Genomic DNA, 15,492 nt, shown 5'->3' on the forward strand with positions numbered 1-15,492 from the left:
GTCAAGGGTTTAACATACAAGATAATATTAAAATACAGCTACCACAAAAATAGGTTTAAAAATAATGATGAAATACATTCCTATCTCTTGTGCATTCTGACATCAAAACATACTAAAGATTATACATTTTGCAGTTGCAGCACACTGCTCTCCCCATCTATAATATTAGTAAAAGGTTATACACATATAGCTGATGTATACCATCTAATAAAGAAAGCCTCAATAACCTATTTACTGACTTGCTGTTCAATTATAGCCATAGTCCCTATTCAAAGTGTAATTCCATCTTTTAGTAATATTGTAATAAAGTTAATATTGGTTAAAACAATATATATATATATATATATATATATATATATATATATATATATGCATGCTTTTTTATTATTGTGACCAATTAAATACTATGTTTCTGGACATCCCAATAACTTTTGGGGTTTTTTATCTTTTCAAAATCTATTCTAGAAGGAGCAGTGCAGCCAGCACAGACATCAAAGTTTTTTATACAATTATTGTGCCAGAAAAGTACATCTACCACAATTTATTGCACATATAACAGTAGCAGTAAACAATGTTATACTCTCATGAACAAGCTGCCTGTAGCTTGACTTGCTTGAATCCGACCTGTACAGTACAAAACAATGGTTGAAGTGGGAGGTAGTGGACTAGATAATCCTAAAGCTAAATGACACTGTCTGCGAACCAGAACACCCAAACTAAACAGGATTACCTAGCAGGCCAGTTGGTGCTGTATCATTGCTGTAACTAAAGCTTACTGGGACCACATTGTTACTGACAAATATGCATGTTTCAGCTTCATTGATTCATTTGAAGCCAATGCCCAAGTCATGAAATGATAGTACTAATAATCATAAAATATCAATATATAAAGGCATAGTTTATTATTATTACTATTAAATTTAATTTATAATACATTTGGGTCCCATGAATCTTATGACACAACTGTCACACCTATATATGTTTTGGCTTAGAAATCAGGGAATTCCAGCTACAGACAAATTATGGTAATTTCAACTAATAGGGATAATTAAAACTGATAGTTGTATATGAGCGGGTTAGGCTTCCCTATCGCTGGCTTGAAGCATATGGTAAAATGCCATTAAAAAGCCACAATTAGGAGTTCTATAAGATTATAGGTTAAAGGCCACCAGTAATTTTATACAAGATCAGCAAGACACAAACACAGGCCAAAACAGAAACAATATATGTCAGTATACTACAAAAGTTATACCACTTGGCAGCAATAGAAAGTTATCAGATGACATATAATCTAGCAAGTAAATATACTCTTAATTATTCTTGATTATTGTGGAGTTAAAAATAAATAGGTATTAAATAACAATATCCATATTCATATCATATGGAAACTACACCCAAAGAAAGTTTCCAAAATGTTCTATATTCTTTGCAGGAATAATGTATGGATAAAAGTTCTGGAGTTTGCTTTGTTAACCGTTCTGTTCTTTTATAAACATTCATATCACAAACAAATCAATTTAAATAAAGTCTTGTTTTTATAGAAACAAGACCATTTTGCAGTTCAATAAGAAAAAAATGTCTTTGTTATAAGATAAGTAATAGTTAATAAGCTAAAATGTATCTGAAATTCACTGGGAACATATATATTAATTATCTTATAGAAGATTGACTCCACAATGTATAGTAACAATTTTCTTTTACCTAATAATACCTATTTAAAACGCATTACATGTCATACTCACCCCATTAAGACTGCCCAAGTCCTTTACTAAGTGCTCATCGTTAGATGGTTCATAGTTGATAACTGCATGCTGTTTGTCCACACTTCTCGACTATAAAGTTTTAAATTAGAAATAAATTAGTATGATATTGTCTTTATGCAAAACATACATTTGCTAAAAGAAATAAACATACCAGACACGGTACAGTATGTAGTTGGACAATATATAATCTCCATACATCAGGATCTTGTAATTGAAGGGTAATTGAAGTATTGAATGTGTGTATATTCAGCAGGCAGGACAGTGTGTTTGATATTATTAAAGAATCTCTAAAGGCAGGGCATTAGTAGGGGCATTGCTCTTTGTATATCGGATAAAGGGTGTATGCGCAGCAGAGGGCTGTTTGTAGCTTTGACTAAAAACTGCACTGATTGAAAGATTAATGTGATCCAAGCCAATTGTTACTAAAGTGGATATAGCAGCAATGACTGGAAGGGAGGGCTGCAATGCAGTCAGATTGGGAAACACAAGTATTTTCATTAGCTTTAGCATCCAGTGGTCTGGAAGCCAAGCTAAGCCCATGAATCCTCTTCAAAATGCTGCTAGGGAAGAATTGTAAGCAGTAGCTTCAAATAAAAGCGCAGAAGCATCTGAGCTAATGTTAATGACACTCAAACCTTTTTTTAGAATTGTCAGATAAAACCTGTACTTGATAAATGGGTGTATTATAACACACAGCTTCCTTGGTGACAAGTGTTGAAGTTTATTAATTGGACGTAGTTGTAATCAATTATTTCTGTATACTACAATCTGTTGAGATGCGATTAATACACAACCTAGCCACTATCGTAGCAACATTTAAATAGGTTTAATGTATTTCTATCATTTAATATAAAATATAATCTGGTGAAAAAGCTAATTAATGATTCCAACATATTAATTGCAATGTTTCCGGTCCTATTTATGAAGCATTCGCACATTGTGAACGCTAGTTATAGCTAATATCACTTTTCATACACCAAAAAACAAGTCTAGAGATGTCATAAAAGAACCAGTTTATACAGGTCTAGAGGCGGGAGCCTGAAGAAGAACACTTAGCCACCTCAAGGAACAATGACCAGAGGAATCAACAAATGGGGCGTTGATTTCTTGGGAGGTCATGTAACATAAGCAATACTAGGGGAATTGATTTCAATTGTTGCTGCAAAAATTTCACATAAAACTGATAAAGAATTGGCCTAATTGCGTCCCAAAACGTAGGTGCAAATTATGGTCTGCACCAGAAGTACATACAACCAATTTATACCAGGTATACATCACCTACACTTACCCCCATGTTTATAACTGTTTGCTTTGTTTGCAAAATAAGTATTAGCTATTCGGCATCCTTAAAACTTTCCGTACACACAAGAGCATAATAAAGGCACATGCCACAAACAAAAGCAGTTTACTGTTGCTGGCAACCATCATCATCATACAGCAATTGCACCTGCCCTTGATCCTCTACAAATAATACAGCTTAGACAGACTTATATGTGTCTGTGGCCTGGTCTGCATCTGTTTGCAATTGCGGAAACATGCCCTTACTTTATTCGGCCTACGTTAGAACTTCGCTTCCCTACCCCTTCCCATCTCTTCACACGCAAGTGGTCTTAAGGGCCAGAATCACACAAATCTGCATAGGCATACACCCACTTTTCTGGGCACAGAGCAATGTCACACCAGGCAACCTGTTGCAGTACTAACGCTGCTCAACAGTATTGCTGCAAAGCCTCTAACAGCCTGAGCAGAAGATCATTTCTCCTACTAAGGGTAACTTTTTTTAAACCGCCTGGTGAGTTACCATAAAGTTTTAGTTTTTTAATGGAATTCTTCTCTAAGCAGGGAATCAGCAGAATATGTAACAACGACATAATAACAATACTGTTATTGTATTATTATTATTAGTAGTAGTAGTAGTAGTAGCATTATTATTATTACAATTCTCAGGGTCATTCCTGCTTTCCACAGTGCAGAGATTTTAAAAGTAACACATTCTATTATAATTCAACCAAACAACTTTGATTTTCCAATCTTCTTGCTGCTTGCATCAACTACTCTTATTTTCCAGTTTCATTTCTGTCAAATAACTTATTTCTATCAACAAAGTTTTAAAGTATTTTCTTACATGTATTACTTTATTTGTATTAAACATTACATTTCTTTACTGTGGGGCATGGCCTGACTGCCAATGTGAGAGATTACTGCTGAGAGGAGCTCTGACTGGGCATCTCTTTCTAAGTTCACTTCACTGGCTTCATGGTGCTCCGTTGCCTGCACAACCCTAGGTATTGGGGGACCTCCATTGTCACGGATAAGCAAATCCAACAAATGAACAGAGAAACTGCTGTCAAGCTAGAGCAATTTGCTCATCACTCAGGAAAAAATGGGAGCAGCTTAGCTATGTTACGTGTTCAGTTTGTGCATTTACTGCAAAATGCCATAACAGACACTCTAGTAATGGGATCCTTGAAAGAGACATCCCCTGGGCCCGGTACCTGTAGAACCCCAGCAACAATAAACAATAAGATCATGGACAATGCAGTGCCCTCCAGGTGGAACATAAATGTCACTGTAATCTAGGAAATATTACTAATGATGTAAAGGTATTAAGTCTGATATTAGGCGATTGTGACTTGCAAAACAAGACAGGACAACTGTTGTAGAGACCATGGTAGGAAGCCTGAGGACAAATTCATGACTTTTACTGTGGCTAGGCATACAGTTAAACAAGGAGATCTGGATACATTTAAAATGGAGAATTTGGATAATAGTTGAGTAGGATTAATGTAAGAATAGTAGGGGTGCCTGAGAAGATAGAGGGTAAAGATACAAGCTTTGTAGAGAAGTGACTAGGACTGTCATACAACAAGCTTTTCACTAAAAAGGCATATCAGATACAAATCCCACCAGAACTTTGGTCCCACCTTTCCGATTTCACCCATAAACATTCTCAAAATTTCCATGTGCACTAATTCAGTGACCTTTTAATGTCAGTGTCTCTCATAATCTATGCCATCTATGGCTGCATGGCTCTTCACAATCAGCACCACTGCCCATACCCTATCAGAATATGGGCTTCAAAACTTTATACAGTCCCTGAAGACCCACCTCTTCAAAGAAGCCTTTCGCTCACCTCTATAATCAAAAATGTTACTCCAAATCTCCCTACAACTATGTGATATTAAAAGTAAGTGACTGTTTGGGTAAGATGATACTGTCCCACACATGCAATGAATGGATATTTTTATTATGAGATAACCTCCATATCTACAGTTATATTAATTCAGGAAACTATAACCCTTTTATGTAGACCATCACTCAAGACTTACCTGTAACATTAGCTCACAGTCATCTCTTCCAACAAAAATCATTTCTCTTGGGAGTCTATGTCGTGTACCGCCACTGCTCACCAAAAACCAAGATGTCAAGCTCATTTTTCCACTTCGACTTTTAATCCTTCATATAATAAAGGTTTTCTAAATAGGTAAAAACAATTTATTATTATACCAATAAAACAATGTACCCCTTTTCATTACAAGTTTGCCCCCCATTCTCCATTCATTTAAAATCTTAGACAGGATTAGCTGAAATGTTGCAATTTGCATTAACAGTCTAAAATGGTAAAACAAAGACTAACCAGTGGGGATTACAGTGGAAATGCACATATCATCCTTGAGACAGTTTTGTAAGGGATTTTATTAGTAAAGAGAAATATATTTGTATTTTAGCCATTTATTTTGTCTTGTTTATCAGATTAATTCTTATTGCTTTACCCTGAAAATAATTCACAGATCTAGGATCAACATTAATGATCAGTTCAGAAGAGAACATTAACTGCGCATTATTAATAAAACAAGGAAAAAACACGAGGATGGTGTATTGAGGAGTGACCATTTCCCAATGTTTGTCATATTGACTTATTGATCATTTCTTTTTACAAATTGGACTATACTTTTGGGGGTGTCTGCAGTAAGGTCATTTTAAGCATGCTAGTATCAGTCAGAAAGCTTTATGTTGTAAGCATTTTATATAAGTATAATTACATTTTGAACTTGTAGTTAACTACACCTCTGCTATCCTTGATTTGGTGTGTATCCCCCGATGGCTGTAATGGTTCAAGCTCAGGATAATCTCTTTACTGCTATTCTCTCCCTCAGGTATTTATGCAAATATATGGTCCTTGAGAATAAGGGCATGGATACACTGCTAAAGCTAAGTACACATCTATGCAATTATCGTGCAGATGACACGATTCACGGCCGTTTGGTCAAATATTTCTTGAGTGTGTATGCTCCCGTTTTCATGTTTATACCAAAACACATTGCATCTGTTCATTTGGTTTGCTAAACTTCCTAAAAATCACAATCAACAATGGAATGATGTCAGGCAAATGTGGAAGTATGTACAGTCACACTCTTTTTAGCAGATGATTAAGAGAGATGAGGATCACAGATCTGAAGGTAAAATGTGTAGGAGTGTACACATGAATCTGCTTGATTAGACTTACAATTGTTGGTGAAATTGTTACAGAAATTGCATCTGAAGTAAGATTACATTGGTGTGTACCCATCTTTACAAGATATAAAAAAGTCCAACCCAGCAGGAGAGAGTATCTCCTAAGTCAGCGGATCCCAAAGTGTGCGCCACGGCGCTGTCACAGAGGTGCCGCTACCAGCCAGTGAAAAAAACAAACAAAAAAACTTACCAATCCGCGCGGTGCCCGGGTCCCAGCATCCTCCTCTCTCCCGCAACGCACCCGACATTTAGTGACAAGCTGCGGGAGACAGGAGGATGCTGGGACCCGGGCGCCCGTTCGGATTGGTAAGTTTTTTTCTCTGGCTGGCCGCGGCGGAGGTGGGAGAATGAGAGGGCAGAGGGGGAGAGTGGGAGGGGGGGGCAGAGTGGCGGCAGAGTGAGAGGGGGGGGCAGAGTGGTAGAGAGACTGGCCAGAGTGGCAGAGAGAGGAGGCAGAGTGAGAGAGTGGCCAGAGTGGCAGAGAGAGGGGCCAGAGTGGCAGAGAGTGGGGCCAGAGTGGCAGAGAGTGGGGTCAGAGTGGCAGAGAGTGGGGTCAGAGTGGCAGAGAGTGGGGTCAGAGTGAGAGTGGCCAGAGTGAGAGAGTGGCCAGAGTGAGAGATTGGCCAGAGTGGCAGAGAGAGGAGCCAGAGTGAGAGAGTGGCAGAGGGGGCAGATGGCCAGAGTGAGGGGCCAGATTAACAGAGAGAGGGGCCAGAGTGAGAGAGTGGCAGAGGGCCAGAGTGAGGGGCCAGAGGGGAAGGGGGCAGTGTGAGAGTGTGAGTGGGGGCAGTGTGGACAGTGTGAGAGGGGGCAGCGTGAGAGAGGGCAGGGGTGGCAGCGTGAGAGGGGGCAACGTGAGAGAGGACAGAGGGGGCAGCGTGAGAGGGCAGAGTGAGAGGAGGCAGCGTGAGAGAGGGCAGAGGGGGCAGAGTGAGAGGGGGCAGCGTGAGCGAGGGCAGAGGGGGCAGCGTGAGAGGGGGCAGCGTGAGAGGAGGCAGCATGAGAGATGGCAGAGGGGGCAGCGTGAGAGAGGGCAGAGGGGGCAGCGTGAGAGAGGGCAGTGAGAGAGGAGGCAGCGTGACTGAATGCAGCGGGGGCAGCGTAACTGGATGCATAGGGGGCAGAGTGTGTGGAGATGAAGGAGGGCACAGTGTGAGTTAGCTGTCAATTATTCTTTGACAGAAATATAATTGCAAAAAATATATAAAAATATTATTTTTTCCTTGGAGTTATGTGTATTAGTTTTGCATACAACTAAATAAGTATTTCTGTCCTGATCTAAATACTTATTACGTTTTTTTTGACCCAACTACTTCTAAAACAGGACTGCCCGGTAATTATGTTGGAGGGGTGCCTTGAAAATATTATGGAGACTCTAAGGGTGCCGCGAACTTCAAAAGTTTGGGAACCACTGTCCTAAGTGAAAATCCAAATTTGGCAACTGCAGGCAAGTACAAGCTTGTATTTTACCATATCTTATTTAAACTTATTTTATGGTGCTGTTATCTTTTAAATGGCAAAGTAGACCTGTCATCCCACACACATAAATTACACAGTTTATAATACATAGGGGCAGATTCAATTTGTACCGTTACTACAATAAAAATTAACTCTCATTTTTGCTCACACCTCTAACAGACGTGAACAAAAATGAGGCAGAATTCTGCAAAAAAAAAAAAATCTGCGCAAGGTCTCCCGCCGCCGTTCCGGAGGCACTTTGCGCACATATTTTATTACAATTGAGTCTGCCCCATAGAATTTGGATTTGTCTGTGTGTGTAAAAACAAAACAAAAAAGAGGCAGTTTCTCCAACCCCAAAACACAGACAAATGAAATCTCTCTTTTTAAATGGATTTTCCATCTAAACGAAACAACTAAGCACTGTCTCTGGGTGTCACGATGTCTGCCAGGAACTATGTTGGACCTTTATATATTGATGTATCCTGCCTGTAGTGCCATGTTCCACCAAAGGGGCCACTGTGGTACTCAGACTGCTCTCTCATCTGCCAGAGCTGCCTCGTTATTCCTGGAAGCCTAAACACCTGCCTCTGGCCTATAAAGCCCTGCCTGTCCCAGCAACCTTTGCCAGATCATCTGTGGCATTTCCTGTGTTGCTGTGCCTGTTCTCATGTCTTATCCTGATTGATCTCCTGGTCTACTCTCCTGTTCAGATATCCTGTTCAGATATCCTGTTCCCTAGCTCCTAATTGCTGCCTATTCTCTGAGTCTCCAGCACATCTATCTGCAGATCATTTCAGCCACTGTGTCTACGCCACTATCTTGTGTTAATGCTCTGCAGATTATTGCTACCTGTTCTCCGAGTCTCCAGCAAATCTATCTGCAGATCATCACCATTGCATCCTGTGTCCGTTATCTTCAGTACCTTGCTCTGCAGACTTTCGCACCTAGTGCATCATCTCCACTACTTTGTGGTAAAGTCCTGCAGATCATCGCATTCTGTGTCCGTTATCTTCAGTGCCTTGCTAAGCAGACTGTCACATCTAGTGTGTCATCTTCACTACTGTGTGATAAAATCCTGCAAACCATCACCTTCTGCATATGTTATTTACGGAGTTCTTTTGCCATTTCTGCCATACCCTACCGTACTGCATCTTGAAAACTTTGTAACCGGTGTTTAATAAAAACCACTTCATTCATTACGCTCTTTCTGTGGTTTTATATTGGGAATTCTGACACTGGGCAATACTTATTTTTGTTATTTATACAGAGCTATATAGAGGATATTGTTATTCACATTGGTCTATACCCCACTGGTGCTTTCAATCTAAATTCCCTACCTCACACACACTAGGGTCCACTCTGGCAGAAGCAAATTGACCTGCCAGTATGTTTTTAGATTTTGGGAGTTAAAGAGAGCACCTGGAGGAAACTCACGCAAACACAGGAAGAACATACAAACTTCACACAGATGGAACCCTGGAAGCAATCTTAGTCTGCCATTGCTAAGATGGATTCCTGCTCTTATTGGATTTGAAGTCCTACCTCTGACCATGGCTTAGATAGTATAGCCTAAAGACACATCCAGAGGAGGGTCAATCGCAAAGTAAAAATTGCATATTACACTGAATTTCTGAGTGAAAAGAAGTCAACACAACCTCTGCATAGTTCAAACTTCAACATGAAATATTTCTATAGTTATGGAGTTGCTGAGTTTAATCTCCTTCTTTGGACTATCTACTCCTCTGGGTTAAATTATACGATGAAGTGTGAGATATCTATAATTGAACAATTTTGTGTCATGCTGGTTCTCTGTTATGCCTGATTTTAAGAAAAACTGTTTTAGCCAATAATTTTGTGACAGTTACTAAAAACATTCACCTAGTGCTCCTTAGATCTAGTATTTCTTAAATTCCAACTTGGAAGCATTTACAGATATTTTATAGTCTTCAGTTTTCATTTTCAAAGTCTTTGGTCAGCTGCTTAAAGGAGCACATGGTTGTGGAGAGTAGACACAACATCCTGGGAGGTAAGAGGGGTCACAAAATATTGGGGGCAACTTGTTTCTGTATCATTTTTGAAAAAAGGTAGACTTATGCTAATTAAGCATTAGATCTGAGAGTGACCAACACTTGAGGGGTCATCATCCTCTGTATCCTGTATATGCTGCATGTTAGCTGGATTACCCCCTGTCACCATAAGTTTCAGAAACTGTATAAAAAAATAACTTTTTTTTTGGGTTCCAACTTGTATTTCCTCAGCACTTCTGGATTATCATCACCTCTAACTGTTGTGTACTGGTCCTTATAAGGAGCCTTTAAGAGCAATAAACCATCACTGCTGTGAAGATTCTGTCTGATACATATTGCCTGCTGTATCCTGTGACCAACAGATAAGAGCTAACACTCCAATCCTTTACCTGGCTGTTTGTGTTGAGCAAAATATCTCAGTGCTCTGCCTGCTATCCAGCAGTTCTGATCCATACTAAGCATTAGGAGGAACCAGTATCATATTACTGATCCAAAGTAAGCCGTCAGGGGGAAGCAGTCAGAAAAAAGGCGCTGCAGTAGCTATGCCAACTACCCAGAAGTAATCGGTTCCAGGGAATGAGTCTAGTGGTGGCAGTACTATCCTACAACTAGTGTGCAGTTGGCATTCGCAGTTGAAGTGTCTGGTGGCAGGTGACACCAGTAGAAATGGTCAGTAACGGCAGGTTACTGATGGACACAAAGAAACCCAGATAAACTGTTTAAGACACCAAAAGGAGACCAGATGGCAGAGTAAGCCAATCCGGTCACAGTTTAAAGCTGGTGGCACCAGTCTTCACCTACTCTCTTCATTTTGCTGCCTTAGTTCTTAAGGTGGCAGCAGTAACTACTATTATAATAACCAGTAGGCTACTGGTTTAGTAATTGGTTAACAGCCCCCAGCTACCTTCCACAAGGACAGCAGTCACAGAAAAAATGACTTCCCTTACCTACTGTCATAGTAAGAAATAGGAAGTAGCCTGCAAAGAACTAGAAACATACGTCAGTCAGAAGAGGAGATTATCTGGAGTCCCTAGACTTCCCCAAATTTCAATTTGGACAGAAGGTAACCCTAATGCATTAACAACTGGCTAATAGTGATCATGATAATGTTTATTTTAGAGTATATCAGCACTGTGGCACAGTGGTTTGCCTTGATGCATCACAAAACTGGGGCCACTAGCATGGTGAGCCTTCACCTGCAGCACCCAGTTCTGTGCCTGCACCTGCGGCATCCAGAATGATATGCTCCCTTCTACTGTGCAGCTTTTTTTTTTACATGTGCGGAGGTGTAAGTGGCATGTGGGAGAGGTCTGAGTGGACTGTGTGGCATGTGGTGTCATTTTTGAGCAAATGAAGAGCATGTGAGGGCATTTGAGGATTGGTTGTTTTGTTTTTATCATTCTTGAACTTAAGCATAATGTATTGAAGCTTGTAAGGCCACACATGTGAACCTTGAAGTATATTGGGTTGCCCATCACTGTTCTACAACGTTGTTCTAAAACAAATGACATATCGACAAACCAGAAAGAGAAGTCCCTGAAGGTGAGTGTAATAAATAGCCAATATCAAAGCTACAACCAACCACTTCAAAACAAATGTATTTTACCTCATTGCCACTGAAATCCAGTGACAATTTTAAATCACCGGTACTTACTCTAGCTTGGCGGCAGCCATGTTAGGGCACGCAAGAGCCAATCTAACTGTCCTCTACATCTCTGTATTAATAGATCACTCAATCAGTGTTTGAAACAGACAGCAAGGATCCTTGCACAGGGAAAATGTTATGACCCCTATAACAGGTACATATACACTCTGAGCAAATGTTTAGCCCCCAGCAGTGCAGGAAACACCAACCAATCAAAAGGGAGGGTTAACTATTTACTATCCTAGTAGAGAGCTGTCAATTTTTATCATGAGGAAAGCACAAGTAGAGACCCATCAAATAGCAGTGCTGACAGGTCCTTAAATATGTTATTTCTGCATATAAACAGAACTATAAGAATAGGAAACACGTTAGATTTAGGAACTTTTTTTTATACAGAGGCACGTCTGACACAACCATATTTCTGTATCAGTTTGACAGGAGCCTCCTATCACCACTTTGTGCTATCAGGGGCCCTAGCGGTTTGTAGCTAAGTCTGTGTCGTCCTGCTTGCCACCTTTCCACTCCTCATATTATCACAATGCCCCTGTCACATGCAGTCCTGTCCTCTCATAATCAGATCACTGCTTCACACATGATCAGCATCCTCTTTCCTGCTGCTGTGAGCATCCTCATGGTCTGATTGGGTAATAAACAAAGAACATACAAAAAAGCAGGAGCTGAAGATTAAATGCCATACTGACAAAGTCAATTGCACCTTAAAAATGAGCAAAAATATGGACAAAATGCACTTAGCCATGGTATTGCCTCTTATTTTTATGCAGTTATGAATTACTAATTTTGCTCTACAACTTGAAACATTTATTGAGATACATAATATGCGTACTTTATAACAGCTCGCACTGACTGTTATGTTGTATTTAAATGTGTTTGTGTTTTTTTTTTCTTTCTTTCTTTAAATTCCTCATAGAGATGCTGTTCTTTTTTTTTTATCAGAATGGACAAAAACCTGCCAAACTGGATAGGAAGTCTGTTTTAACAGGACAATAATCAAAGCACACTGCAGGAGCAGCTATGGATTGGTTTAAAATGAACATAAAATCTATGGCAAGACCTCTAATGGCTGTCCATCACCACTCCCCAAATAACCTGACCCATCTTGAGCAATTTTGCAAATAGGATTGTGCAAATATTATCCCATCTCTGTGTTTAGAGTTAATAGAAACTTATACAAAAGAAAGCCTAATGTAGATGCCAGAGGTTGTTCAACTAAGTACTGACCAAGAGAATGAATATTTATTAAATAATATTTCACTATTTTAATGTTGTTATAGTTCACTCTTTTGGGGGGTGGAGGGTAGGGAGGTCTCTGAAGATGAATGTGTGACTCACAAATAAAATTTACCATTAGTGAAAGGAAAAAGTCCGTAAGTGTTAAAAAAAAAAAAAGGGGGGATGGGGTCTAAATACTTTTTCAGTGCACTGTAATTTGCCCCATAAAAGATTTAATATGACAGTAACAATACCAAGTGCAATGTAATCCCAAATACATTCTGACAGTGCACAATTCACATTATGCAATATGTGATGCTGTGTCACTAGGACTGAAGAGTAGCTGTTCCATACCCCAGAGCTTTGTTTACATATCCAGAAACTGGAATAGAGTCAAAATGTTAAAATCAAACATCAAAATGTTAAACTTTGTTGTTGTTATTATTATTATTATTATAATATATACTTTTAAGTATTATAATAAAAGATATTTTGTGCAGCCGCACAGACGGTATGTCAGTACCTGCTCATAGTAGTGATCTATTACCAGCTTACATATTAGCTAACATTAGATCAGTATTACAAGTTATATAATGTTGCAGAGATGCAGGGGAGCCCTGGACCGGATCCCCTCCACCCTCCAAATATAAAAGTTTTTAAAAGTTAGGAAATTAAAATATGGGGGGGAAAAATTATTAAAATACAGTAGTCAATTAAGAAAAATTAACACCCTGGGAGGGTGCAGGTTCAACGTGCCTTTAAGGGGAGAAAAAAAACTTCTAAAACTAAACTGAATACCTTTTAAAGGTTTCTGCTCCTATACAATTGTGTCAGACTTTGCACAAGGCACACATATTTGGTGAAATAGACACTGCCCAAACATGAAGAGGCAGGACCATGTCACCATGTGGTTAAAAACCAAGACAGCAAGCTCAGGACCACATTGGGTCTCAAAGCCCCTATCTCATTCCTGCAAACAATCTGTATATCTCCAACTACATATTTGCTTTGTTTGCATTAACAATAATAGATCCTTATTTAATTTTCCAAAGCACAGAATACCACAGAATACACACACCTTCAAGTTATTAATTCAGCAATGTTGCTTTTTCCATTATTATTGTTACAAAGTCGTCAATCTATGCAAGAATGAACGTTTTGCTGTTTCTACCAGGTCAGTAGCCATTCATAATTCAGAGCTCTGCAACATGATTAGTGTAATCAATATAAGACAGGAGATAGGATAATAATTACAGATAAGCAACATGCATTGCATGCCGCGTTATTCAGAATGAAGTCATCGGGCCATGCTGTTATATCAGGATGTTCTGTGTCACATCACCACCTAAGGCTTCCCAGCAAATACAGCAATAAAGGTCCTGCTTTGTTCTGTGTGCTATGGCAATATGCAGACTCCATACCGCAGGGTAACACACCCGCTTACACTACTGTACACGCGTACATGTCATCAACACAAAGAAGTTCTTCCTAAGCAAGATGCCACTCATGGCTAGTGACCCCCAATGTCAGCTGGTTTGGTAAACATGATAAAGGCCGCCAGTCTGCACAGACATCACTCACCGCCTAGGAGCCACTGTACGTATCCTCCGATTTATAACAGTGTCAGGGATTTTTAGACCACATAAAGATACCATGAATCTCCGTGCTGGTAACACTGGCCAGACGATGCTTATCAGCAGCAGCAGCACCCGGCGGGTAACGGCTCGGAGGAGAAGGGCGGGGCTGGGAAGGATGGAGGAACCATTTACAGAGCATGCGCACTAGTTGACGACGTTCACTGCAACGCTTAGTAAGGAGGGGTAAATCAGTGTGCGTGTACAGTATTGCGAGGCACACGACTGGCACTCTTACAAGGCTGTCCCTAGACTTCAGTAGGATGAGCTGCAGTTTCTTGCATTGTAAAAGGGAAACTGGTTAAATAGTTGAAGAAGTGCACGAGGTGGTTAGAGGGGCCCAGAAACCCCCCTCTAGTGTAGTCCAGCAACGTGTTATATTTCACAGCCAAATTTAATGTGAGGGTGTTGTGTTTTCTCAGGATATTTATGTTTTTACAGCTGGAAATATATATATATAAATGTATACATTAACTATACTATATACATGGTATATGACTATTGTAAATATGGATCCTTATATTTGGTAAGTAGTGAGGTCATTTGTGTCACAGAACTTAATTTGACAATGTCCCATTATGGAATATATAACTAAATCAGTGAACAATATGACCTTATACAATACTCTTTTGTACCATAAGGAATAAAATACCCCACACTGTAACATAAAGAGGATGCTGGAAGCATGGAGGTTCAGCAGTTAGCACTTTTGTGTCTCAGTGCTGGGAATGGGGCAGGGGCTGATTAGAATGACAAATACAAATATTCACTGTACATTGGGGAATTGGTGGCTATATAAATAAATGATGCTGATGATATTAGAAGTCACCAAAACTCTTATTCACTCACTTGCAATCTCTCGCCTTGATTACTGTAACCTCCTCTGTGGTCTACCTGACTGTCACCTTGCCCCTCTCAAGTCTATCAATGAAGTAACCAAAATAGAAACATACTTAAAACAGCAACAAAAAACCTAACTAGTACCAATCCAACTCAGGAGAGAGCAGAGCACGGACTCTAACCACGACTGGCTGACCTCACAGTAAGCAACTCTAATTACAAGTGGTACAATTAGAAATCAGTTCTTAGTGGTACTGTAACTTCTGCAATGAAATGCATTGGGGACTGGCCTATATTGATGTCAAATGCTGTTGTGAGGAGGAGTGTGTAAAGCAAGTGTAACATCTCCACAAAGTGGTCTCCTGATCCACTGCAAC

At 39.7% G+C, this 15,492-nt stretch overlaps 1 protein-coding gene across 2 annotated transcripts in view; it reads right to left on the reverse strand.

Moving 5' to 3' along the window:
• Positions 1-14,413, reverse strand: part of CEP170 (centrosomal protein 170) — a 92,063-nt gene extending 77,650 nt beyond the window's left edge. The window contains exons 1-3 of one of the 2 annotated variants that reach the window (XM_075203496.1): positions 14,223-14,413; positions 5,093-5,239; positions 1,743-1,832 (exon numbers count right to left, since the gene is read on the reverse strand). In XM_075203496.1, coding sequence (XP_075059597.1) covers positions 1,743-1,832; positions 5,093-5,197 — 195 coding nt within the window. In that variant the 5' untranslated portion in view covers positions 5,198-5,239; positions 14,223-14,413. The remainder of the gene's footprint in view (positions 1-1,742; positions 1,833-5,092; positions 5,240-14,222) is intronic. The other variant, XM_075203497.1, reaches the window with a different exon arrangement.
• Positions 14,414-15,492: the final 1,079 nt, after the last annotated feature.

The sequence above is a fragment of the Mixophyes fleayi genome, chromosome 3 (assembly GCF_038048845.1).
Source record: "Mixophyes fleayi isolate aMixFle1 chromosome 3, aMixFle1.hap1, whole genome shotgun sequence".
Classification (NCBI taxonomy): domain Eukaryota; kingdom Metazoa; phylum Chordata; class Amphibia; order Anura; family Limnodynastidae; genus Mixophyes; species Mixophyes fleayi.